Source organism: Epinephelus moara, chromosome 8 (genome assembly GCF_006386435.1).
Source record: "Epinephelus moara isolate mb chromosome 8, YSFRI_EMoa_1.0, whole genome shotgun sequence".
In the NCBI taxonomy this organism is placed as follows: domain Eukaryota; kingdom Metazoa; phylum Chordata; class Actinopteri; order Perciformes; family Serranidae; genus Epinephelus; species Epinephelus moara.
Genome location: NC_065513.1, coordinates 30,558,471 through 30,584,919, shown reverse-complemented (window position 1 = coordinate 30,584,919; position 26,449 = coordinate 30,558,471). Strand labels below are relative to the sequence as shown.

Genomic DNA, 26,449 nt, shown 5'->3' with positions numbered 1-26,449 from the left:
GCTTTCGCCAGCTAGTTGTGTTTTCTGTTTGTTCATGTCATGTGATTTTGTGGTTGTCTGTGTGATTTTGTGGTTGTTAGCAATTGTGAAGCGACCTTGGGTTTCTTGAAAGGCGCTATATAAAATTGATTTATTATTATTATTATTATTATTATTAAAATTGCTTTCAGTAATGTAAACATTTCCATGCGCGCAGTAATGTCACTGTAGCAAATACTGTGGGCCATTTACACAGTGGTCAAGAGTGCTGGACCGGAGGTGTCACACAAAAAACCGGAAGCTGGCTGTGTTCTGTTTTGCCTCCATGTTTCCGTGAAAAATAAGGTGAATAGAACATGTAAACAGCAGTCAGCGGATATAGGCAACAAATCGGAATTGGGCATCAAGACATGGTAGTGTAAAGGCAGCCTATGAGAAGAGGAAAAGATCGCTAGCTGCTAGGCTAATTTATACAGTTTAAAATGGCATAGGCTTGTGCTAAAAACATTAGCATGTTGTATTTGTAGGGATAATGTGTTCAGATAAAGACAAGCGTTTGTTTGTGAATGCTGCGAGTTATAGTGAAGCTGATTTGTGTACTTGTTGTCTCTATAAAGCCATGTTTAATGTGTGTTTTGAATCAACTAAACTTTACAGCACTTCACAGAAACCCCGCCGCCGACTTGTGTTTTTGAGGTGTAACTGCGGAGCGACACAGACACACCATCACACAAGTATAAATGCTCAAAACGGCTATATAAATCCATATAAATCCTGCTTAAGATTCAAGGTTCAGGATTCAAGATTCAAGAGACTTTATTGTCAATTCTACAGTTATGTAACAGGCATAGCTACAGAGAATCAAAATAATGTTTTACTCTGAACTGACCCATGGTGCAGACAGCGCAAAAGGATAAGTATAAAATTGTTCTGATAATACAAAATAAATATAAATAAGTGCAACCAAGTATCACAAAGATGTAACTTCAATCAATTCAAATGGTGCAAATATTCAACAACTGAATAGCAGCTTGCAACCAGACAAGAACAGTAAATGGAAAATGATTATATGAGTACGCTGTGGTCTGGCTGGTGCTTTTATGGGTAATATGGTTGTGGCTGTCTTGTGTGTGTCAGGCTGCAATGCCTCAGTTCACTGGAGGCTGGGGATGGAGGGTGGGGGAGAGAGCTCAGTTTCCTGACAGCTTGGTGGATGAAGCTGTTCATGAGTCTGGGGGAGCAGGCAAGAAGACTCTGGAACCTTCTCCCTGATGGCCGGAGGCAGAAAAGGGTGTGTGAGGGGTGGCTGGGGTCACCCACAATGCTGAGCAGCAGAAGTGGCATAAAATTAAAATTCTCGAGTAAAGTTGAAGTACCATCAGAGTGGCCTTATTCCAACGTATGCATTTGTGTCAGCAAGCATTTTTTGGTTTAAAAAACGTCTAATAGCCGTCTATATGAAGAACTGACGTCTAGGCTAAATCACGGCTGAATTTGGGCTGTCAGTGAAAATTTGGTAGACGTCTAACCATAGCCAAAGTGTAGACGTCATCAATTATACGGCTATGTAGAGGCCATGTTCAAAAAATGGAGATACACATATTTTAATTACTGTTGACTCTCCATACGTGATTGAATATCATACCACACGCCATCTGCAATGGCGAAAATTACATTTAATCAATTTCAAAATTAAATCGGCTAGATTTGGGTTACATGTAGCTAGACTAAATCGGAGCTAAATATAGCCAATACGTTTAAATCACGACTATTGCTTGCTGGGTTGGTTTGTCTGATTAATTTGTCAAAGCCACTTTGAACAGGATGTAAAAATGTCTGACTTTGGCGCCATCTCGAGAACATCTGGTGAGCTTGAAATGTTAAAGTGGAAGAGATGATCTGAATGATCATCAGTGTGGTTGCTGACATGCAGTATCGGTTACAAAGAAATCCTTAAAATGAGTTGAAAACGTGAACATCACCAAGACTGGGATTATACCACATAACAGAAATATGCATTTCACATGGATTATTCAATGAGTCTGTCTTTGCTTAAGCTCCTACAAACTAACTATAACACTGGTAATGTGTAATTCACCTGACATAATGCTGACTTTCTCAGTGAACCATATTCCCTGTTTCAAATAAACATTTTAATACAAATCAAAATATAAATATCAGCAGCCACTGAGCTGGTGCCTTTGCTCTGATCATTTATTCTGTGCCAGTAATAAAATAATAAACTAATAATAATAAACTTAAATTATATAGCACCTTTCAAAGCATAGTTACAAAGTGCTGTACAATAAAACGTAACACAATTAAAACCCCCAAAAAAAGAATAAAACAAATAACATGCCATAAAATGTCATCTAGTAAAAGAAGTATGTTTTAGCGACATCTGATTTTTGATATCACACAGACAGTCCTGTAGAGCATGCTGAGGTCAGTTGGTTTAACAGGGAGGTACAGCTGAGTGTCATCTGCATAACAGTGGAAAGAGACACCATGTTGACGGATGACATCACCCAAGGGGAGCATATATAATGAGAACAAGATAGAACCAAGGATTGTCCCTTGAGGCACACTGTACTTGATATGGGAAATGGATGACAGACACTGTTAACGGACACACAAAACTTCCTGTCTGACAAGTATGAAACGAATCAGTTTAGGTCAGTGCCAGATACGCCCACCCAGTGCCTCAGTCTATCTAAAGGAATGCCATGATCTATTGTGTCAAAGGCTGCACTTAAGTCCAGCAACACAAGAATTGATCACATGCCTGCGTCAGCATTCATTAAGAGGTCGTTGACAACTACTAGCACAACTAGCAAACTATTTGCACAGAAAAAAAAACACAACAACAATACACAGAAAATAAATAGATAAATAATAAAATAAAATGCAGTTCGGGACAAGTTACCCAAACACCTGTCTAAACAGGTGCATCTTAAAAGAAATCAGAGTCAGCAGACTATAAGGGGGCAGGCAGAGCATTCCAATACTGAGGTGCTATAGTCGCAAAGGCATGATCACCATGGGACAGACAACAAATCTAGTGTACTAGATTGAAGAGAGCGAGCTGAAGAGTATGGGTGAAGTAGTCCAGCCACATAAGAGTGATCCTGACTGTGTAATGCTCTTTAAGTAAGAATGAGAATTTTGAACTGGATCCTAAACTAAACAGGGAGCCAGTGAAGGGATTTTAGTATCTGTCCTAACCGTCCCAGGGAGAGCAGCCAGACTTTGGACTCCTCAGTGAGCTACCAACACAAAGGTCCCATTTTATTTGCACTGTACATGCTTCCAGTAGGCTCCATTTTCCGCCAGCACAATGTCTCTTTTCACCGTTATGCCGACGACACACAAATTTACATTCCGTTAAACCAGAAGATTCCACCTCCATCACATCCATCCTGAACTGCCCCCAGAGGCCTGTATACGAAGCCAGTTCTTACCCAGGATATCTTTTCATTGTCTGGTTTGGACCTGGATAATTAGCTTCTGAGGCAGGGGGGACGCTCCAGGACACACACCGAGCATGGCGCCCTGCTGCTGAGCTGTGCCGCCGTGTCTGGCCCAGTGGGATGTCGCACCACAGAGAAAGAAATATTTTCTAGAGCATTGTTTTGGAGCTGCCCAAGTCTCATACCATACTAGTGAGCCTGGTCTAACTACGAAGATGTTGAAATCCGACACGTGGGCATTGACTTGCAGCTTCAGAAACCAACGAAAAAAGTCATCCTTTGACGTCTGCGTGATACACAGACGGTTGCCGCTATAGTTTACCAGCAACTGGCGGCATCATAGGGGAACGCGGCGGGACCAGGACGAACGTTAAGGCGGCGAAAGTCGGACTGGTGGATGGGTCCAACAAACACCCATTTTCACCTGAGAGAGCAGAGTTCGCATCCCAAAAGATTCTAAAGCCAAACCCTGTTCTGTTTTCTTAAACCTAACCACATACTTTTGTTGTCTAAACCCAATCATGTGTGTTTGTTGTTGAAGGAAAAAAAAAATCAATCCACAGTGTTGTACCGACATAGTGCTTTTATCTTGAAAGAGACTGTATGTAAACTTTAATATTCCTGTGAAAAAGGAAGTGTATCTTGAAAAGAGACAATGCATGTAACAGGCAGAACTTGACACAGTGTCTCAGAACGTCAACAACCAACATACCCTGCACGTCGTATGTGGATGTGGAAAGTCCATTACCAAGCACGTCAATATGTGACAAGGTCGGAGTGAGAATGTGTTGAACTGGTCCATCATCTTTGAAACTTTCTCTACTATTTGTAGGAAGGAGATACGTCCAGACCCAGGAATCTCATTTTTTGGAGTCCTTCCTGGAGTGTTTACACTTAGAGGTGCACAGAGTGATGCTTTAGTCATTCTGTCATAATTGGCACAACGTTTAGTGTTAATTCACTGGAAAGGCACCAAACCACCGTCTCACAGTAAATGGGTAGAAAGTGTTACGGCACAAAGCTTGAAAAACTTAGATACTCATGACGGGCTCTGCACAGATTTTTTTTTTTTTAAAGTCTGGTAACCTTTCCTCTCTTATTTGTGATTTTAAACCCAAACATTAAGCATTAAGTTTGGGTTCTCTGAACCTCTGTCCCCCGACCACAGAGTGTCTGCCCGCCCTCCTCCCTTTTTTGTTGTTACTTGTCTGTTTGTTTCTTATGTTGCTGTATTTTGTAATTGTATTTGTATGTTGGTCTATTTGTGTATGGAGCTTAGTATACCTTGTTGAGTTGTGTTATATGATGTTATGAGTGTATGAATATGTTCGAAAAGTTCAATTAAAAAAGATTTCAAAATGAAGTGGTGAGAGAGTTGATGAACTTTGAATGCTTTACACGGCAGCACTTTGTCCAAAGTAACCACTGGCATTTATTTATTTTATTTATTTTTTGCACACATAAGAGATTTAAAAGAAAACCAAATTAAAGGATAAAAATAAATGTGTCAGGAGAGGTCAAGAAGCCAACAGGCTTATACGAGGGACCTCACCTTTCTCAAAAGTCAAAGAAACAAACAATTTACAATACAAAAAAGAAAAGAAAAAGAAAAGAAAGGAAAACGAGAAGAAAAGAGAACAGGCTATACAAAAAACAACAAAAATTACAATTAAAACATCAAAAGCAAAAATCTACACAAATATCTAATTGAAAAACTATTTGAGATCACAAAAACCCAAAAGAATTGACAAAAAAGGGCAAAAAAGGGCATATAAAACATACATAAATGCAATGTAGTTAGGCATGCACAATTAAACTTTATGAATTAGGTGAAATGACAATTTCCTTTTAAAATTTTTTAAAGATGATGAGCTCATAACAATATGTCTTTTAGCATTCCATATTTGCATACTACGATATCTGAGGGAAAACTGGCCGTGTTTAGTTTTATAAAAAGGAAGATGAAGATAGTCAACCTGTCTAGTAGTATAAGAATGAAATTGGGAATTAAACATGATTTTTTTTTAAAAGAAGATGGAAAAGAACAGGGTGAAAACATGTATTATATAAAAACACATATCTGATGAATATTGATGTTGTACACAGACAGGATATTCAGTTTTTTGAAGAGAGGGGCAGAGGGATCTGTTGTGTTAGAAAAGTTGCCAATCGTACAAAACGCTTCTGCAGCAAGTAAAGTTTAGGAAGGTTGGAGGGGTAAGTGTTCGCCCAAACAATATTACCATAAATTAAATAAGGATAGGCCTAAATCATGGTATAATATAAGGTCAGTAAACAAGATACATTTATAAACTTTCAAAGTTTGCTGATGATCCCAAGTGACTTCACAATTTTTGTATGAATGAAATTAATATGTTTTTTCCAATTCAAATTCTCATCCACTTGGATCCCCAAGAATTGAATGTAAGAGACTTGAGAAATTTTATTTCCCTCTATTGAAACTCCAGCATGATCCCTCTGATATTTCTTACCTCTACCTACAAAGATTATAAAATTGGACTTTTTGACATTTAATGAGAGCTTATTAATTTTAAACCATCTTGCAACTCTTGCCAATTCTTCATTTGTGTTGTTTATTAGGGTGTGTAGGTCACTGTGTGATAAAATCATGTTCGTATCATCAGCAAACAAAATAGGTAATGAAGCTTTACAAGCTGATGAAAAGTCATTAATGTAAACAAGGAATAATAAAGGTCCTAATACAGATCCTTGTGGTAATCCACATGTTATATTAACAGTGGTAGATGCACAACCATTCATTACTACATACTGCTCTCTTTCACCCATGTAACTAATTAGCCACTTCAGTGTGTCACCTTGAAAACCATAATATTGTAATTTAGCAAACAAAATATCATGATTAACAGTATCAAATGCTTTGGATAAGTCTAAAAAAATACCGAGACAATAGTTGTTACAGTAATATCAGTAGCTGCCTGTATGTTATCCATGAGCTGTAAAAGTGCCATATAAGTAGAACTGTGCTTTCTAAATCCATATTGATGTTCGTATAAGATATTATTTTCTTGTAAATGTTTTAATACTCTACTGTAAATTAACTTCTCAAGGATTTTTGAAAAACAAGATAAAATGGATATAGGTCGATAGTTTGTGAAATTGTTTTGATCACCAGTTTTAAACAATGGTACAATTTTTGCTTTTTTTTTTTTTTTTAGCTCTTTGGGAACAACACCGGTTGCCAAAGATCGGCCTAGAATATGGTTGAGAGGTTCCAGTATGTAGTCTGACACTTCCTTTACTAATGAAACACTGATTTCATCATGGCCGGCTGAGGTGTTTTTTAAATTCTTAATAATATCACTTATTTCAATTAATTGTGGAGGGTTAAAGTGTAATATACAGGGATACTGTTTTCCTAAATAATCTAAAGGACTACCCTCAGTGATATTGGTTTTATTTGAGAGAAAGGCGCCCACATTTGCAAAGAAATTATTAAAACCACAGGAAATTTCATGCGGATCACTGATCAGTTTATCCCCACTCAAAAACTGAGAGCCAGAACCCAATGATGTTTTCATTTTTTTAATTTAACAATTGATTTAATGTATTCCATGTAGCTTTTATATTATTTGTTGATTCTTGAAATTTCTTTGAGAAATATATTTTATAATAAATATATTATTTTCCCAAGAGATGTTTGCTATCTTTGACTTAAAATTTTCCATATTTTTCTTGGTGTATAATCTCTTATAAGTAACAGTTTCTGACTTTTTTGATTCTTGCATTTTATGAACTACACTAAAAATAGGCAGATGATCAGAAATATCAGTGTATAATATACCACTTTTCAATTCCCAGTAAGTTAGTAAAAATATTGTCTATTAAAGTGGCAGTTGTATCAGAGATCCTAGTTGCCATATGAATTAAAGGATAAAAATAATTGGAATACATTGCATTTAAGAATTCTGCAGTCTGTGGGAGACTCTCTCTCTTAAACAGATTGATGTTAAAATCACCAATAAGGTAACAGACCTTACCCTCTTTTGAGACAACCTCAAGCATATCTGTTAATTGCTGACTGAAAAGATCAATGTTTGTATTAGGTGGACGGTAAATAGCCCCTATGATTACATTTCGCCTCTCAAGAGATGAGCAAGAAATGAGTTCAATAAAAATACATTCTGCTACAAAAGATTCAAAATTCCCAAGATCATCTCTGCTGATAAACTGATAATCTTCGTGAATAAATAGTGATACACCTCCTCCAGTTCTTACTTCCCTTGTAAAATGAACAGCTTTATAATAAGATATTTTATATAAAGATACCATAGATCCATTTAGCCAAGTTTCAGTTAATGCTATAATAGAAAATCTATGGTTCAGACATGAGAGATAGTGGCTTAAATCATCATAATTCTTGGGTAAACTCTTGATATTAAGGTGAAAAACTGAAAATGTTTTTGATATGTCAGGGCATGGAGAATTTTGACATATCAACTTGAAATCTTTCTCTTGATAATATTTACATATATCTGGTCTTTGCAATAATGTCAAAAAATTAAAATCGGGATCATGTTCATCAAAGCACTTTCAAAGTCTGCAGCAACTAAGCATGTAATTTGGTAATTCATGTCATTTAATTATGCTCATCATTGTTTATATTTTATGTTGTGTTCTGTCGCTCATATTTCCATGAGTCTAAACAGTGAGGTGAAATGCAGAACTTGAAGAATTAGACAATTCAATGGTAGATTATGTTGTGTTTTTATTTAACAGACATTGATCTGCAGTCATTTACAACGTTTACATTTTGGAAACTTGTTTATTCTTATATAAGCTGGGTAAAAAAGATATTCTTAAGCTGTAGCTGCTCCAGAACCTCAGAGAGAGAGTGTGACAATGGCTGAGGATACCAGCAGGAGGAGGACACTGGATGCAATGGGTGTGGCGTTGGATTGAGCAAACTGGTTGTCATTACACAAGTCCCCCCTACAGCACCTTGTGGGACTATTACATGAACTACTGATCATGCAGCTCCTGGCGATGTAACCTGCAATACATGATGGGAAAACCCCCAGTTTCATTAACAATAAAAGCCACCAGGCGTTTAGTACAGCAATTTATCAACTCAGATAGATAAATTATTTATTTAAAATACTTAATATTAGCTGTGGAGGAACAACTCACCATTCAGATCACTTACGGCACAACGGTCAGATTCGGGTGGACAATCTTCCACGTCTGTGCACTGGAGGCCTGAACATGAGTAGCATCTCAGTCCACATGCTACACAAAAATAGAGAGAAGACATCTAAATGATCATTTTTAAATTTTCCACTGTCGTTTGTAATTTGTGCTGCACTCAACATGGGCGGGGTCAAATGTTTGTGCAGTGAGGGACATTTTTAGTACTTTTAGGAGAAAAAGCAAACCAAACAAAACAAAAACACAACAAATAAACAAAAAAAAAGTAGCAGAGCATTCTGGAAGTGTTTGTACATTGTGTTTTAAAATCCAAATACTTCATTCTTTTATTAATATTCAAAATTAAATATAAATATATCAAATTATTAACCAGAAGCCACAACCATAATTACTTTTTATTTATTTGTGTTACAATGTCAAGCCAAAGCACTTGTATCATAAGCTGTTCTTACCTGCAGACAGAGTCATGAAGAGGATCAGAGCTCCAAAAAACTTCATTGTGAACGGAGAGAGAAAAAGACTTTTAATCAACCCTGTGAGAACTAGAGACAAGATGTGAACTCTTCCAGATCTCTCCTTGTATTGTGCAACTTCTCAGTTTCACCACAAATTTTCTTCAGAGTCCTCCCCAGGAAGCCTCCTCCCACATCACTTCCCAGAAAAAGCCACGCAGATGTTGAAGAAAACGGAAACATGCACAGGACTGCACTAACAACATGTAATGCTTAAACCCTGAGCACATTCAGTGGGCTGTGGAGGGTGTGGTTATCACATTTTTTTTACTGTATATGTAAGCTGGGCTGTTTATTTCACTCTGAGGTGCACACACATCCACAGTCAGTGCCCAGTGCTTATAACACACACACACACACACACACACACACACACACACACACACACACACACACACTTGTCTGTTGACAAGTAACACAAATATACCCAGTGCTTAAAAACAGAGACCATCGTTAAGCATGGATGACTCACTTTACATTCATTTCCTGTATCTGTGTCACATGGGTCTTGCCACTGCCCTGCCTCTTTAGGAGATACATGGATGTATAAAGAATAGGGATGCACAATATGTATTGGGCCGATAAATAATCAGCTGATAATTGGACATTTTTATAAATATGCATTATTCCAATAATTAAAATTATAGCTGATAAATAGCGCTGATAACATGGAGCCAGACTGCTTTCATTGACTTCACAAGGACAGTATCTACACACCCGACACAGTGGGTGGTGTTACATGTACCTTTAAACTTGGTTTGCGAGCCGCTGATAAACACAACTGCAGCACGTTGCAGCTACTCTGCTCCATTTGTTTTCGAGCTGCCCAAGTCTTGCGCCATAGTGGTGAGCCAGGTCTCATTCCAAAGTTGTCGAAATATGGCACTTTGGCAGTGACTTGCGGTGTCAGAAACCAATGAATAAAGGCGTCCTTTAACGTCAGCATGATACGCAACCGGTTGCCATTATAATTTAACAGCACCCAGCGGCATCAGGGGGAAACGCAGCGGGACAAGGACAAAAGTTGAGGAGGCGAAAGTCCAAGTACAGCGGGCAGGAGGAATGGTGGAGGGGTCCAACAAACACTGACTTTCATCTGGGAGAAAGGTGTTTGTGTCCTGCAAGATTCTAAAGCCAAACCCCTCTTTTTTCCTAAACCTAACCACGTGCTTTTGTTGCCTAAACCCAACCATGTGTGTTTGTTGTTAAAGGAAAGAAACGTCAATTTGTGGTGTTGTACTGACGTAGTGCGCTTATTTTGAAAGAGACTGTATGTAAATGTTAAATTTCCTGTGAAAACACAAGTGTACTCTGAAAGAAGACAATGCATGTAACAGGCAGAACTTGACATGCCGTGTCAGACCGTCAACAACCAGCGCACCCAGGGTACCTTGTACGTTGTATGTGGACGTGGAAAGTCCATTACCAAGCACGTCAATATGTGTTGAGGTCAAAGTGAGAATGTGTTGCACGGTGTGGATGTCTGTCACAGTTCCAGAAGAAGACAACAGGATATCGCCGAGGGTCTGATCTCCAACTGCCTGACATCGGTAAGACACAGTGCTGAAGGACCATCTCCAGAGTGTTAACACGAGCTAACAGCAGCTTACATCCAACACCAAGCTTTCAAAAGGCTTGACTTATTAATAACCGCTAGCCATGTTAGCGAATATGTTTTATCATTACCTGGAACCCAGTCTGGAGCACAACTAAGCGTCATGTTAATGAGTTTGTCTTGTACTGGTGGTGGCCGTGGTTTGTAGGGGGTGTCTCCCGTAGGCTTCACACAGAAATTATACATGTTTCAGATGAGTGGCGCTGCTTCCCCACTGTGTGACCTATAGAGCAGGCGCACTAGAGACTCCCACCGATGGCAGAGCTGGTTGCTTCCGGTTTAACACTTCGTTAAGTTGAATGGGGATAAAGAGAATCAATCATTCAGCTCTTCTAGACTTTCCAAATGTAATCACATGGAATGGATTAAATCCCGATAGTGAAACAACTCATTTTGTGGGGGATGTGACCAGTGTTGGTGAAGTTACTTGGAAATAGTAATTAGTTACTGATTACTTCTCCAAGAAAGTAATCCAGTTACTTTACTGATTACTTATTTCCAAAAGTAATTAGTTACTTTACTAGTTACTTTACTTAGTTACTTTTCAAAAACATGATGCACAACCTGAATACGCTATAAAGTAATAGACCTTTCAGCCTAATTCTATTCTTTCTGCATATTCCATCATATAAAATTGAATCAAATGAAACAGTCTCTTTTTTAAAACTTGTTTTATTAGTTTCAGTCTTTTAACTTTATGCACATTGCATCAAACAAAAATTAAATCAAATGTAACAGTCTCTGACTTGAAGAAAATTGTTGAACATTTAAACCATTCCACCATATTTTAATGAAATAAAGCAAGTCCTTCTTCTGTTAACTTATATTTCTGCATATTCCAGCATATAAAAAAAAAATAAATCTTTTTTGTGTTTATAATCCTTCATTCGAATAGATGTAAATAAAGTACAGCAATTAAACATTTACGTCTTTTAACAGTTGGTAAAGTGCAGAGAGGAGTAATAATGAGTTTACCAAAACAGAAAATGCTGTTGCATGCTACATTTAGGCTGTTAGTCCAGTCTCATTTTATGGCTACCCTGACAAGGCCCTATGTTTTTTTGTTTTCTTTCGGAGTGAAACAGTGGTTATATCGCATCAGCAGAAGCTTCTCAAACCTCCTATCAGACAGTCTGTTCCTTTTCGGGGAAAGCACCAATCCACCTAAACTGAACAGCCGTTGCACTGGTGCACTGGATGGAGTTGGAGTGTTGTATTTCATGTACATCTTTTTGAGGTTTGGGAACTGATTCAGAATCTCAAGCTCATACCCTGACCTTAAATAGTCAGTTACTTCTTTTTCTGCTGAGAAGCTTTCTGTGGGCTGGTTCTCAAAATCAAAAAAGTCAATTTCAGCTGGGCTAGCTGCCAGTTGGGACACATTGGCATTGTCAGCTGCAGGCGCAGCTTTACGACACTCTGCTGTCAGAAGCTCCTTCACATGCTCTCTCCTATGCTCATCTCTCAGCCATCGAAGTTTGAACTTGGGACAACTGGCCGCTGCAAGAAGTCCTTCTTGGCTATCCAGTACAGCATCAAAACGAATCTTGATGGCCTGTAAAATACAATATGATATAACTAAGAATATATTTATTTTACTATATATTTTATGGGCTTTACTGACCTAAACCATCTCATGTGCTATCAATACTGTATGAGATTTAATTTTGGTTGAGGCTGTTTTGACCTCTTTATTTCAATCTTCTGTTGATGTTAAGATTAATGTTCATGATTAATGATGATCAATATCCCTGATATTGAACAGGGGATGAATAATTTATCTTTTATTATATTCTATCATTTTAATAATTGTACTCACTGCTTAAAACAAACAAAGTGTAACATCTGCCCAGCATGAATGGTATAATAACTTCAACAAATCCACCCAAATCAATTATCAAATAATAATCTTACCTTTACAATGACATCTGGAAGGCTGGCTGCCATTCTAGAGAGGTCATCTTTCAGGGCAAGTGTCTTTGACATCAGGCTTGTGAGTGTTGGTAGTAAAGCCCCATAGGTGCACTCATCCCCTTGTAAGATGTCCAGTGCTACGGTCAGGGGCTTCATCACAGTGCAGTACTCTTGTAAGAATAGGTACTCCCTTTCATTTAGGCACTTGATTCCCAGTTTTACACACAGGGGATTCAGCTCATTCATTGGAATTGTGATGATTTTGGAAATGGCCTCATACAGGGAATTCCACCTTGTGGATGTGGGTAACATTAGTTTCCTGCGGCTGACTTCCTCCACCTGTTCAGAGGCTAATGTTGATCGACTTGCTTTAGTCCAAAGAGCAGAGCATTTTGCAATACTACTCCTATATACAGCCTTGGTGTCTGCACAGGAATTTAGATGTTTGTCAGCATCGCTTGTTGAAATCAGGTTAATTGTGTGTGATGCACACCTGTAGTGTGGAGGCAGGCTAAACTGTCCATCACCAGATGCGGCTGAAAGAGCTTCTATGACATCTGTAAAGGTCGGTTCCTCGTCATCACCTTCTTCTTCATTTTCAGATTCAGACTCCAAATTACAGGGCTGACATACTCTGAATGCTTTGGCAAAATTAGATGCATATCAATTACAGTGGCAACAACTTTGCCATGCAGTCCATATGATGAATGGATTTCTTCAATCTCTGCTCCAGTTACATTGTAGGTGTGCCTGCCTCTAATTCTCTTACATGCTAGGGCGGCCTTGTTGCGCTGTAAAGTGGAATTAATCCAGTGAACTGTTACACCCATAAAACTTTTATTATTCGCCGTCCAGATGTCAGCAGTGGTGGAAACAAAGTCTACATCTCCGAGTGCAGCCTTCAAATTAGTGTCCATTATGTTGTATTCGCTCTCAAGGTATCCTGAAAATGACTTTCTCTGCGGCAGCTGGACACTTTTGGTCGGTATTTTTTCTACAATGCGTCGGAACGATTCAGAGTCTACAGTGGAAATGGGCAACATGTCCTCGACAATATAGCCAGCGACGAGCTTCTTCCGTTCAGCGGCTCTAAGTCCTGTCGCTCTTAAGTCTATTTTCACCTGTTTCGCAGGAGAGGGGCCTTCGGAGGTTCGCCCGGTGGAATTGGATGTGGTAGCCGCAGCGGTCATGTCAGTGGGGGGATCCGGGGTTTTTTCAGTGAGTTTCACATTCCTGTGCCGGCTTGCTAGGTGCTTGCTCAGATTTGAGGTGGAATTTTTCGCTGTAGATAAAAGTTTTCTTCCCACGCAGAGTGTACAGCGGACGCTGATGTTTTTGTCACCTTTTACCGAGTCAAACTCAGTATAATGTCGGTACTTCCAAGTATTAAACGCTGCATAGAGTGCGTCCCAAGTCTCTTAAATTATTGCTAGTGCTACTGCTAGCCGACTTTGCTAGCTGTTTAGCCCCTCCCACCTAGGAAAAAATGCGAGGAGCTAGCGCTAGGAGCTAGCATTAAGCTTTAAGCAGCTACGAGCTAGGATGGTCGAGAGGTTCCTAACAGGAAGTCTTTTTCAGCTTGAGGCCATGACGTATAAATACCCGCCCCCTTTATCTGGCTCATTTGAACGAGATGGCGGAGAAACAGCGCAAGTGTACCCGTTACATGCATTCTTTGCAATGAAACGCTGTAATTCACATGCCTACGTGACTACAAAGAGTAACGTTAATGATATTTCGTGCAAGACTGTCATGTTGTAATTAAGTTTATTTCATTCACAATCCGTTGCGTTGTTCAGCGGACTGTCGGTGATGTGTGGCTGTTAAATGTGCAGCAGCTCATGTCCACAACCACACGTGTTGATATAACACCACACACAAACACACACACATTTGCCCATCATTAATTGTCCTGCATGTCATGTGAGTGGAATAATGTTTAATAGCTTGCTGGTAATATTAATTAGCCTATTAATATTAATATTAATTAATATTATTACTTTCATGTTGTTGTAAGCTACTGTCATTACCGTCTGTCCTGCACCTCTCTCTGTCACTCTCTCTCTCTCTCTCTCTCTCTCTCTCTCTCTCTCTCTCTCTTTCTGTCTCATTGTGTCATACGGATTACTGTTAATTCATCATGTTGATCTCTTCTGTACGACATCTGTCCGTCCTGGAAGAGGGATCCCTCCTCAGTTGGTTTCTACCTTTTTTTCCCCGCTAAAGGGTTTTTTTGCGGAGTTTTTTTTGACAGGTCTGATGTCTTATTCACTCAGCAGCTGACTTGTTGAATGATGGCGAGTGGATTTAATAATAGTGATAATAATGATGATGATAATAATAATGATAATGATGCTCATCACAGTGACAGTGGCAGGGCTACAGACCGTTCTTTAAACTTCAAACTTCGGCAAATGTCTCAATAACAATGGTAACACATGCAACAGTATGCCAGAAAAAGAATTAGTGTGTCCCAATACATAGTATGTCAGATGCAGTATGCCAAAAGTACCAGGATGTTCTACTACATCCGGTCATATTATGCAGTATGCGTGTCAGCATGCTTCTTTGGCCATTCTGACCCACAATCCTTTGCGCAGCGGAAGTTACAACACACTTACTGAGCTGCGTGTACAACCAACGCCCACACTTCCTTTCAAACATGGTTTATTTAATTTGAGATACTAAGACACTACATATTAGGACTGCAATGATCTGATTATATACTGTCACATATCATACAGTTTTGCAAGAACACGGTTACAACATTCAACTTTATTGTGATTATAGTATAATCAATGTTAGGGTTCAACTATGACTACAATATAGAAGATTCTACCAGTATAGGCAGTGGTGTAAGTGTGGTATAAATAATGAATGAATATGACTAAATATGAATACACTATGGGCCAGGTATGAGCAGTATAGACTAGTAAATATATAAATAGTAAAAGTCAAATACATATTAAGTAATGTAGTAAGAATGTGCAAGTATGTTACACTACAAATAAAAGTAATGTGAATGTAAGGCTGCTTCACGTGCAGACAGAATATAGTGCCAGCAGCTGCATAGCTGTAAATATATTTAACAACAAACATCTGCCAGCAACAGAGAGCTATGTGTGAAGGGGGTTAATATGCCTACTGGTGACTAGTTCAATAGACAGGTCACTAATAATAGGCTTGGAACTGTTTACGTGAACACGTCAGTTTATTAGAAACAACAACATACATTACGACATAACAGCAACAGAGCTCTCCGGCACCTCCGACGGTATGCACGACTCTGGCGAGCTCGACGAGAGGAGATTTGCTGCATCTCCGAAGTACAACAACACAAAATATTCAAATGTGGCGCTACGGACGGCGGCGGAAGTGAGCAAGAGGGTCGGAGTTCAGGGAGCGATGTGATGGCGGATGTAGTGTGTCCCAATAGTATGCATACTGCATGCTACACTACATACTTTTTAAGGGCAGCTGCAGTACATACTAAGAGTATATAGTAGAAGTATGCGATTTGGAACGCAGGGCGTCTCATGTCTCTTAAACCGACAATGCTCGCTCATCGCTCCTAGCGCTAGCTCCTCGCATTTTTTCCTAGGTAGGAGGGGCTAAATAGCTAGCAAAGTCGGCTAGCAGTAGCACTAGCAATAATTTAAGAGACTTGGGGCTGTGTAGTCCTGCTCTGTCCCGCGCTCCATGTTGTCTCTTATTGATGATCACAACATGTGTCTGCTGTTTACCACTGACGTCGCGCCGCTCACACGTCATTGTCACGAAACAGTCTCACAAAACAAAATCACAGTTAAGTAACACAGTAACGCAGCCTGCTTGTGGGAAAGTAACACTAATCTAATTACTGTTTTTGCAATTGTAATCCCTTACTTTACTCATTACTTGAAAAAAGTAATCGGATTAAAGTAACGCGTTACTTCTAATACGTTATTGCCCATCAGTGGATGTGACACAGAAGTTTTACCCACTGATTTACAGATGTCTTGTGCACTTGTGAAAAAGTATTTTTGGGCTGCAGGGCATCATGTGACAGTTTAATTACACTGTTTGGCCACTATGAAAATTGGCTTCAAAGCCCGATGCTCTTGCTGGGGACCTGGTCCTGAGTCTACAGTTCATGACCGATTCTTTCGTCTCAGAGTCACACAAGTAAATATTGGATTCAGTTTTCACAAGCCACATATCCTCCAAACATTCTGACAAATCAGGAGAAAATTAACCTTGTTTGAGACGTGTTTGTTTCAGCCACAGACTCGTACTCGTTACATCTGGCAACACAGAATCTCCCTACTCTGTTGGTGCTTAACTTAACATTGCACTGACAACATGTGACTCTTTTGTCACATGATCTATTTTTATGTCTACATTCCTTGACCTGTTGTGTCATTGTGTCATTTCAAAATCTATCACTTCATGCATTTTTTTTTCATCTGCAGTTGAATTTACAGCTCAGGGTAGATTTAAAAGGAGAACATACTGTATATGTTAGAATTAAATTTGTTGTTCCACAATGATATTTGCCCTGTAAAACAGGTATTGTTCTGTCATGGTCCTTGGTTTTTGTTTATATTCTGTTGTCCTATGGACTATGTCTGTTTGTGTTTCATGTCATGGTTTTACTTCCTGTCTTTGTGTGTTTCCCCGCCTGTTTTCTGTCACACCTGTCTCGTTAGTCCTTCCCTGTTCCCAGAGTCTTCCCTTCACACCTGTTCTGTATTAGTCTTGTTTGCTCCACCCTTGTTGTTAGCAAATCCACATTTCCCTCCTTTTGCCCGTTATCCTCCTCCAGCTGTGTCTGGTTCTTGTGATTAGTTTTCTGTGTATATATACCTGTGTGTTTCCCTTTGTTCCTTGTCCGTTTGTTCAGCATTTATCCCAGTGCCCATCCCTGTGTTCTTGGTGTCATTCCCTGCATGGTTTCCTTCCTGTTGTCTTGTGTTTGAATTTTTTACCTGAGTTCATCGTATTTTTCCCAGTTGGTTTTCAGTTTAGTTTTGGCTCTGCTTTCATTTGGACTTTGTTACCTGTTACCCGCCTGGATGTGTTTTTTTTTTATCAGCTACATTAAAGCTCGCCTTTTGTAAAACCTTAAACCTGCCTGCTGCTCTGAACTTGGCTCCCTCCTGAACTGATTTATGACTCAATGTTCTCAAAGATGCCATATTCTAACTTGCTGTCCGTGTCTGCTGTGTGACTGTAATTGCCTTATCAGCTGAACCAAACAATGCCATCCCTTGCACAGAGAGCCAGTAGGGTGATGTATGCTTGATGTCATGCACCTTTGCAATTTTAGGCAGAGACATTGCAAAGTAAATGTAAAATCTGCTGTCTGAATACATGTTTGCCTGTTTTCACAGTGATTTCTGGCATGAAGGTTTGAAGCACACTGCTGGCTAAGTCATCTAAATCCTTTTTTAAAAATAATCATGCTGTATAAGCTAGAGTCAGCACAGTGTGAAATGTTTCAGTCACTATATATAATATTGTTATGGGAGCAGAGTCTCTTTCAAATTATTCTGATTATTGTTTATTTGAAAATTAAACAATTGCTGTGAATTGGAGGTCTTTATCCTTGCATTCTTGATACTATCACTAGATGGTGCCAATGTCATAAAAGTTAAACTTTCTCACTCACACACACACACACACACACACACACACAAACTTTACACTCTTTATTCTTGTTTTTCAGATAAAAGCGTTTGTGCAGAAATAACTGAAAGTCCAAAAGTCACCAAAGTTGGCAGGTGGGTTGAAAATTCGACCCAACTCAGGGACAAAAACTATGACATTCACTGAACTCAAGGTGGTGCTGTGACAATGAAGTTTAAGTTTTTTGCAATTATCTCCAAAATGGCTTGGTTGAGAGACAAAATCCTTTCTCTCATTCCAATCTCTCAATTCATCTGCGTCTTTGCTCCATTGATCTTCTGCCCCAAAAATGTAAAATTTTGCAGCTTTTTCGCAGTTGTCTCAATTCTATTTTCAAGAGCTTGTCAGAAAGGGCGAAGCCAATCGTCCTGAAAATCTGGCAGGATCATCTATGGACACTATTGATCTAGAGTTAGGAAGAAATTTTTGATATGTCAGTCTCTTTTGAAATTATATATATTTTAATCCTGTGTCTTAAAGTTCAATTTTACATAAATGCTCATAAATCAAAATTGGCTTGAGTAATTGAATCAAACTTGCCGTGATCGACTGCTAGGTCTGAGCTTCGCTACGCAGTCTTGGTATATTTTGCCACTTGCCAAATTTCTAGACATTTCCTATTCCAAACCTAATTTTTAAAAAAATAAATCACCAGTATGTCATATGACAGAGTTCATTTTTTTCAGCACATCCTCTGAATTGTGACAAAAGTTTGTCTCACTGCAACCTATAATCAATTCAGAGGTCTGCCACTCTGCATGTTTTAAAATATGCAAATCAGTCAATATCTTTGTCTCCACAAGTCTTTAGTCTGATACTATCGAAATTGACACAGATTTTTTCCGGATACAAGATATCCATCAAATAGTGAGTCCACAGTGATATCCAGTGTCTTATGCTTATAAGTGCTGCAGTCATTTCCAGCTTTTACATATCAAAAAAATGTGTTTTTTTTTTTTTTGTGTTGTACAAATTTAGTGAGAAAGAATGCCGATACTCTTAATCTGAAGCTGCTCCAGAGCCTTAGAGAAAGAGTGTGAGGATGCCTGAAGATACCAGAAGGAGGAGGACACTGGAACCAGTGGGTATGGCACTGTTACACAAGTCCGTGTCACAGCACTGTACAGCACTAAAACAAGAAGCTTGGTCAATACAGCCTTTGAAGAGAGCATCTGCAAAACATGATGGCAAAAAAACAACTCAGCAAAACAAAACAAAAAAAACAAAATTCAGTTTCAAAAACAATAAAAGCCACCAGAAATTTAGTACAGCAATATATCAGCTCAGATAGATAAATAACTTCTTAGGACAAGTCATTTGTCTGTCTGTGCAGGGTTGTCCTAAACATCTGTAGCATCTCAGTCCACATGCTATACGAAAATAAACAATAGTCTCACACATGGTTTAAGGTAATCCAAATGCAATGTTCATTGTGTACGTATTTTCATGGAAAACAAACAAACAAAACAAAATCAATTAATTTTTTTTCGCGCATTTGAAAGTGGTGTTGCAAGAGGACCCTCATAACAAAAAATTTGGGTACGTTTCTACAACCACAGGAAATTTGTCAGGAAAGGAATGTTAGGAGAAACTATACCAAATATAAATATTAAGTTTCTCAAACTTAAAAAAGGAAGAAAGAAAGAAAAGAAAAAGAAAGATGCATTTCACAACAGTCTGGCAGCATTGCACGATATTTTAAAAATCAGACCACCATTAAAAAACGTTGTCATCTTTTTCTTGTTATTAAATATAAAGTAACACAAACTTTCTGACACCACTACCACAATGACTGTAAAACAGTAACTTTAATTTTTTTGTGTTACAATGTCGAGTCAATACAGATGAATCATAAGATGTTCTTACCTGCTGACAGAGTCATGCTCCATAAAACTTCATTGTGAGCAGAAAGCAAACTCTTTTAATCAACTGTGTGAGAGGAGAACTTGACAGAAGGTATGAACTCTTCCAAAAGCTCTTTCTTTTATAGTCCAACCCAACTGTCCTCTTTTAAAACCTGGCCGTTTTTCTTTCATTTCCTTCCAAAGCCTACTCCCATATTACCTACATTGAGCACATGATCCCAGAGAGACAGCCATGATACGGATCAGGCTGTAAAGGTTGCAGTAGGTCATCTCAAAGATTTCCTTGATTACTGCAGCACAATCTGACATTTCTTATTTATTGTGCAACCTATCTACAAATGATACAACTTTTTTCCCAGAAGCAGTTGTGTCAGAAGCAGTGGTGGTGCTACATTCAGATTCCAATCTGATCAAGCATGTGCCAGTACCACAGAGATACCCCCAACCCAGCATGGGGCCTACTTGGATCGGCCTTGGCTCTGACCTGTCGAGGCATGGACAAAGGACCTCTGGGAGTGTCCTGTGGTGCTTGGCACCAGGATGTTGGAAGTGGATCCTTTGAGTCCTGTGGGTTGTGAGGTGGGGTATCGGCCATTGGCAAGTGGTGTTGCCATGAGGGTGGGAGGACTTGGTCTGCACAGTGTTTGGGTGGGTGGTGTGTGTCATGTGGCATTAAAATGAATGTCAGGACCAAAGGTCTCCCAGCACTGTAACAACAGAGTTGTTCATTTCATCTGTCAGTGGTTTTAATGTTGTGGCTGATTGGTGTAACATAAGATAAAAGATAATATCTTTCTTCAAACTCCTGTGAGTAAACTGAACTAACTTTAAATCAGATTTTACCAGCTGCCTCTAACTTGTTAACCGTTAGTCTTTTGCACTGGCTGTAGATTTTTTTTATTCTTAGTGTACCATGAATTTGCTGCATTGCCTAATTTCCTCCTCTTCTTCTTCTCCAAAGAAGAAGAAGAGGAGAAAGTGTCGCCTAATTTTGTCTTTTACAAAAGATAAAATAATATTTTTGGCAGGTCTAAGTGCATAAAGATTTGATCCAATCCGCTGATCTGCTTCATTAATCCTCAGATCATAAACTAAACATTCAATCTACTGATTTGCTCATGACTGTCCATATTTTAAGTCCTGTTTTGTCACTCACATTTCTAATTTGGGTTTCTGCAGAACTTAAAGAATTCAACAATTCAATGGTCGATCATATTGTGTTTTTATTGAACAAACATTAATCTGCAGCCATTTACAGATTTTATATATTGAAAATGTGTTTATTCTTTTGAGTTGTACAAATTCAGGAAGAAAGAGGACAGATACTCTTAATCTGTGGCTGCTCCAGAGCCTCAGAGAAAGAGTGTGAGGATGCCTGAAGATACCAGCAGGAGGAGGACACTGGAACCAGTGGGTACAGCGCTGTTACACAAGTCCGTGTCACAGCACTTTATGGGTCCAGTACAAGCAGAGTGGTCGATGCAACCCTTGTAGACAACACCTGCAACACATGATGGGAAAAAAAGTCAGTTTCAAAAGTGTACAAGCCACCAGACATTAAGTACAGCAATATATCAGCTCAGATAGATAAATAACCTTTTTGAAATACTGAATATTAGCTGAGGAGGAACAACTCACCGTCCAACTCAAAGGAGGTACAACTGTCAGTGCTGAAAGCACAAGACATCGTGGTTGTGCAGTGTTTGCCTTTACAAAAGTAGCATCTCAATCCACATGCTATTAAAAAAGAAATAATGTCACACATGGTTTAAGATACTCATCATCTAATGCTTATTGTTTTACAAATTTGTCAGATTAAATAAATAAATTGAATTTAAATTAAATTAAATTAAATTAAATTAAATTTCTCTATGATACAATGTCGAGTCAATACAGATGAATCATAAGATGTTCTTACCTGCTGACAGAGTCATAAACAGGATCAGAGCTCCATAAAACTTCATTGTGAGCAGAAAGCAAATCAGACTCACACCACTGTGTGAGAGGAGAACTTGACAGAAGGTGTGAACTCTTCCAAAAGCTCTTACTTTCATAGTCCAATTTGCAGTCCACTTTTAAAACCTGGCCGTGTCATTTCCTTCCAAAGCCTACTCCCATATTACCTACATTGAGCACATGATCCCAGAGAGACAGCCATGATGCAGATCAGGCTGTAAATGTTGCAGAAGGTCATCTCAAAGATTTCCTTGATTACTGCAGCACAATCTGACATTTCTTAGCCTATTTATTGTGCAACCTATCGACAAACTATACAACTTTTTTCCCCTCTATGTCTGTCAGAAGCAGTGGTGGTGCTACATTCAGATTCCAATCTGTTCAAACTTGTGCCAATACCACAGAGATACCCCCAACCCAGCATGGGGCCTACTTGGATCGGCCTTGGCTCTGACCTGTCAAGGCATGGACACAGGACCTCTGGGAGTGTCCTGTGGTGCTTGGCACCAGGGTGTTGGAAGTGGATCCTTTGAGTCCTGTGGGTTGCGAGGTGGGGTATCGGTACGATGCTTGATCAGATTGGAATCTGGGGGATTTGGAGGCCGGTTTGATGCCTTAAGTGCTTTTTCATGTTCTGTGGGCCATTCCTGAATAACTTTTGCTGTGTGGCATGGGGCATTGTCCTAGCGGGGGAGAACACTGCCATTGGGAGGTGGAGTAGCCATGAGGGTGGGGCGGACTTGGTCTGTAATGGTGTTTGGGTGGGTGGTGTATGTCATGTGGCATTCACATAAATGTCAGAACCAAAGGTCTCCCAGGAGAACATTGCACTGTAACAACAAAGTTGTTCATTTCACCGTCAGTGGATTTAATGTTGCTGCTGATTGGTGGATTTAGACTGCTTTTCCCCTCATCGACCTACACCAACTAGCATCAAGGATCTCTTCATGTAAACTATGAACTTGTCTCTTAGACACCATCCCAACTAGGCTACTTAAAGAAGTTTTACCCTTAGTTAACACTTCTTTGTTAGATAAGATCAATATGTCTATTCTTAACAAGCTTTGTACCTCAGTCCTTTAATGTAACTGTAATTAAACTTCCCCTTAAAAAGCCCATTCTTGATCCAGGGGTTGTAGCCAACTGTAGAAATATATCTTATCTTCCCTTTCTCTCTAAGCTCCTTGAGAAATAGTCCCTAATCAGCTGTGTGACTTTCTACATAACAATAGTTTGAGATTTCAGTCAGGATTTAGACTGCCTCAAAGCACAGAGACACCACTTGTGAAAATTAGAAAATGACCTTCTGACTGCTTCAGACAAAGTACATGTTTCTGTTAGTGCTGCATTAAAAACCACTGACCACCACATCCTATTACAGAGACTGGAACAATTATTGGCATTAAAAGAAATTCTGTGCTTGGGCCACTTCTATCCACCTTATATATGCTTCCTTTAGGCAAAAGTATTGGGAAATGCTCCAAAAAATTCCAATGTTATGCAGATGACACCCCGTTATATCTATCGATCAAGCCAGAAGACACCAATTAGTTAGTGTCAAGCACGTCTTAAGGACATGATGACCTGGATGACCTGCAGTTTTCTGCTACTAAACTCAGACAAAAGTGCAGTTATAGTACTTGGTCCTTAAAACCTTAGAAACACATAGCTACACTGGATGGCATTACCCTGGCCACCAGCACCACCGTAAGGAATTTAGGTATGCTGTCCTTTTTTAACCTACATAACATGGCAAAAATTAGGCACATCCTGTCTTAAAAAGATGCAACAAAACTAGTCCGTACAATTGTGTGTTTGAGGCTGGATTATTGCAGCTCCTTACTATCAAGCTGCTTCAATAAGTCTCTAGAGACTCTACAGTTAATCCAGAATTCTGCAGCATGCTGACAGGTACTAGAAAAACAGATATTTTCTCCCTCATATTAGCTTCTCTTCACTGGCTTCCTGTGTAATCCAGGATCAAATCAGTCTTACATATTGTTTGGGTCAAATTTGACCAATTGTGACATTTGACAGCAGTAAAAACACCCTCACTGTCATTCTTTGAGCCTGAACTTTGATAACTTTTCCTAAAGTATCCAAATCGCACAATATGAGCATAAAAAAATACTAAAAAATATGCACGATATATAAGAATAAAAATACAGAGCTGTGCAGTTATTGGAGTGGAAGTCTCGTGCAGAAATATGTAAAATATTGTCCAAAAAAAGTGCAGAAATGAAGTATAAAAAAAAATGTGTGCAATGTACAAAGATAACATCTTTGTTTAAACTCCTGTGAGTAAACTGAACTGACTTTATTTCAAATCAGATTTGACCAACTACCTCTAACTTGTAAACCATTTGTCTTTTGCAGTGGCTGTGGATTTTTTCATTCTTAGTGTAGCATGCATTTGCCGCACTACTTGATTTCCTCTTCTTCTTCTCCACCTCTAAAAAGACAGTGTTGCCTAATTTTGTCTTTTACAAAAGATAAAATAATATTTTTGGCAGGTCTAAGTGCATAAAGAAACAAGTTATTTGACAGATTCATCCAGCTTGATATGTCACACAGAGCACACCAAATATTTTCTGCATTTTAACTCTCCGAAGTTGTGAGATAGTTTATTGACCTTTGAATGCCGTGCACTTCGGCACTTTGTAGTGATAAGTATAAAAAGTAACCACTAGCATCAAAGCAGGAAGTTTAAAATGTTAAAGTCTGCTGATCTGCTTCATTAATCCTCAGATCAGCAACTAAACATTTCATTTATTGATTTGCTCATGATTGTTCATATTTTGTCACTCATATTTCTGCAGGACTTAAATTCAATGGTCGATCATATTGTGTTTTTAATGAACAAACATTAATCTGCAGTCATTTACAGCTTTTACATATTGAAAAGTTGTTGATTCTTTTGAGTTGTACAAATTCAGGAAGAAAGAGGACAGATAGTCTTAAGCTGTAGCTGCTCCAGAGCCTCAGAGAAAGAGTGTGATGATGCCTGAAGATACCAGCAGGAGGAGGACACTGGAACCAGTGGGTACAGCGCTGTTACACAAGTCTGTGTCACAGCACTTTATGGGACTAACACAAGAAGCTTTGTTGGTGCAACCTTTGTAGACAACACCTGCATGACAGCAAAAAACTCAGTTTCAAAAACAGTAAAAGCCACCAGACATTTAGTACAGCAATATATCAGCTCAGATAGATAAATAACCTTTTTGAAATACTGAATATTAGCTGAGGAGGAACAACTCACCGTCCAACACAAAGGAGGTACAACGGTCCATGTTTGCAGGACAAGTCGTTGTGTCTTTGCAGGGTTTTCCCACACATATGTAGCATCTCAGTCCCCATGCTATACAACAATAAAGAATAGTGTCACACATGGTTTAGGGTAATCCAAATGCAATGTTCATTGTGTACATATTTTTATTTTATTTTCTTTTGCCATGCATCTAAAAGTGGTGTTGCAAGAAAAGACAACCCTCATACCAAATCATAAGTTTCTCAAAAAAAATAAATAAAGAAAGCATATTTCAAAAATCAGACCACCATTAAAAAATGTTTTTTTTTGTTATTAAAAATAAAGTAACACAAACTTTCTGACACCACTACAATGACTTTAAAATATTAATAACTTTAATTTCTTTGTGTTACAATGTCGAGTCAATACAGATGAATCATAAGATGTTCTTACCTGCTGACAGAGTCATAAACAAGATCAGAGCTCCATAAAACTTCATTGTGAGCAGAAAGCAAACTCTTTTAATCAACTGTGTGAGAGGAGAACTTAACAGAAGGTATGAACTCTTCCAAAAGCTCTTACTTTTATAGTCCAACCCGTCTGTCCTCTTTTAAAACCTGGCCATGTCATTTCTTTCCGAAGCCTCCTCCCATATTACCTACATTGAGCACATGATCCCAGAAAGACAGCCATGTAGAGTGATACAGGTTAGGCTATTAACAGTAAAATGTAAGAAGTCGTTCCCGGCAGAAGTAGTTTTTGAGCTCTTTTATTATACATATTATTCATTGTAATATTAGTGCTGATTCTTAAGCGCATAAACAGCATCTATCTATATATACAGTGGTGTGAAAAAGTGTTTGCCCCCTTCCTGATTTCTTACTTTTTTGCATGTTTTCCACACTTAAATGTTTCAGATCATCAAACAAATTTAAACATTAGTCAAAGATAACACAAGTAAACACAAAATGCAGTTTTTAAATGAAGGGTTTTATTAGTGAGGAAGAAAAAAATCCAAAGCTACATGGCCCTGT

At 38.8% G+C, this 26,449-nt stretch overlaps 4 protein-coding genes across 4 annotated transcripts; all 4 read right to left on the bottom strand.

Moving 5' to 3' along the window:
* Positions 1–8,176: 8,176 nt before the first annotated feature.
* LOC126394454 (CD59 glycoprotein-like) lies at positions 8,177–9,250 on the bottom strand. The gene is made up of 3 exons (XM_050051271.1): positions 9,089–9,250; positions 8,619–8,717; positions 8,177–8,481 (listed from the first exon to the last, which is right to left on the bottom strand). Exons 1-3 carry the CDS (start codon positions 9,132–9,134, stop codon positions 8,312–8,314), a joined length of 315 nt encoding a protein of 104 aa, XP_049907228.1. The 5' UTR covers positions 9,135–9,250; the 3' UTR covers positions 8,177–8,311.
* Positions 9,251–11,417: 2,167 nt separating this feature from the next.
* Positions 11,418–14,740, bottom strand: LOC126394314 (uncharacterized). Its single transcript, XM_050051062.1, has 2 exons — positions 12,678–14,740; positions 11,418–12,318 (listed from the first exon to the last, which is right to left on the bottom strand). The coding sequence occupies exons 1-2, from the start codon at positions 12,987–12,989 to the stop codon at positions 11,815–11,817; spliced, it is 816 nt and encodes a 271-aa protein (XP_049907019.1). The 5' UTR covers positions 12,990–14,740; the 3' UTR covers positions 11,418–11,814.
* Positions 14,741–21,561: 6,821 nt separating this feature from the next.
* LOC126394846 (lymphocyte antigen 6G-like) lies at positions 21,562–22,173 on the bottom strand. The gene is made up of 3 exons (XM_050051963.1): positions 22,128–22,173; positions 21,848–21,946; positions 21,562–21,710 (listed from the first exon to the last, which is right to left on the bottom strand). The coding sequence occupies exons 1-3, from the start codon at positions 22,171–22,173 to the stop codon at positions 21,562–21,564; spliced, it is 294 nt and encodes a 97-aa protein (XP_049907920.1).
* A 2,963-nt stretch (positions 22,174–25,136) lies between these two features.
* Positions 25,137–25,914, bottom strand: LOC126394819 (lymphocyte antigen 6G-like). Its single transcript, XM_050051920.1, has 3 exons — positions 25,869–25,914; positions 25,428–25,526; positions 25,137–25,295 (listed from the first exon to the last, which is right to left on the bottom strand). Exons 1-3 carry the CDS (start codon positions 25,912–25,914, stop codon positions 25,147–25,149), a joined length of 294 nt encoding a protein of 97 aa, XP_049907877.1. The 3' UTR covers positions 25,137–25,146.
* Between the last annotated feature and the right edge of the window lie 535 nt (positions 25,915–26,449).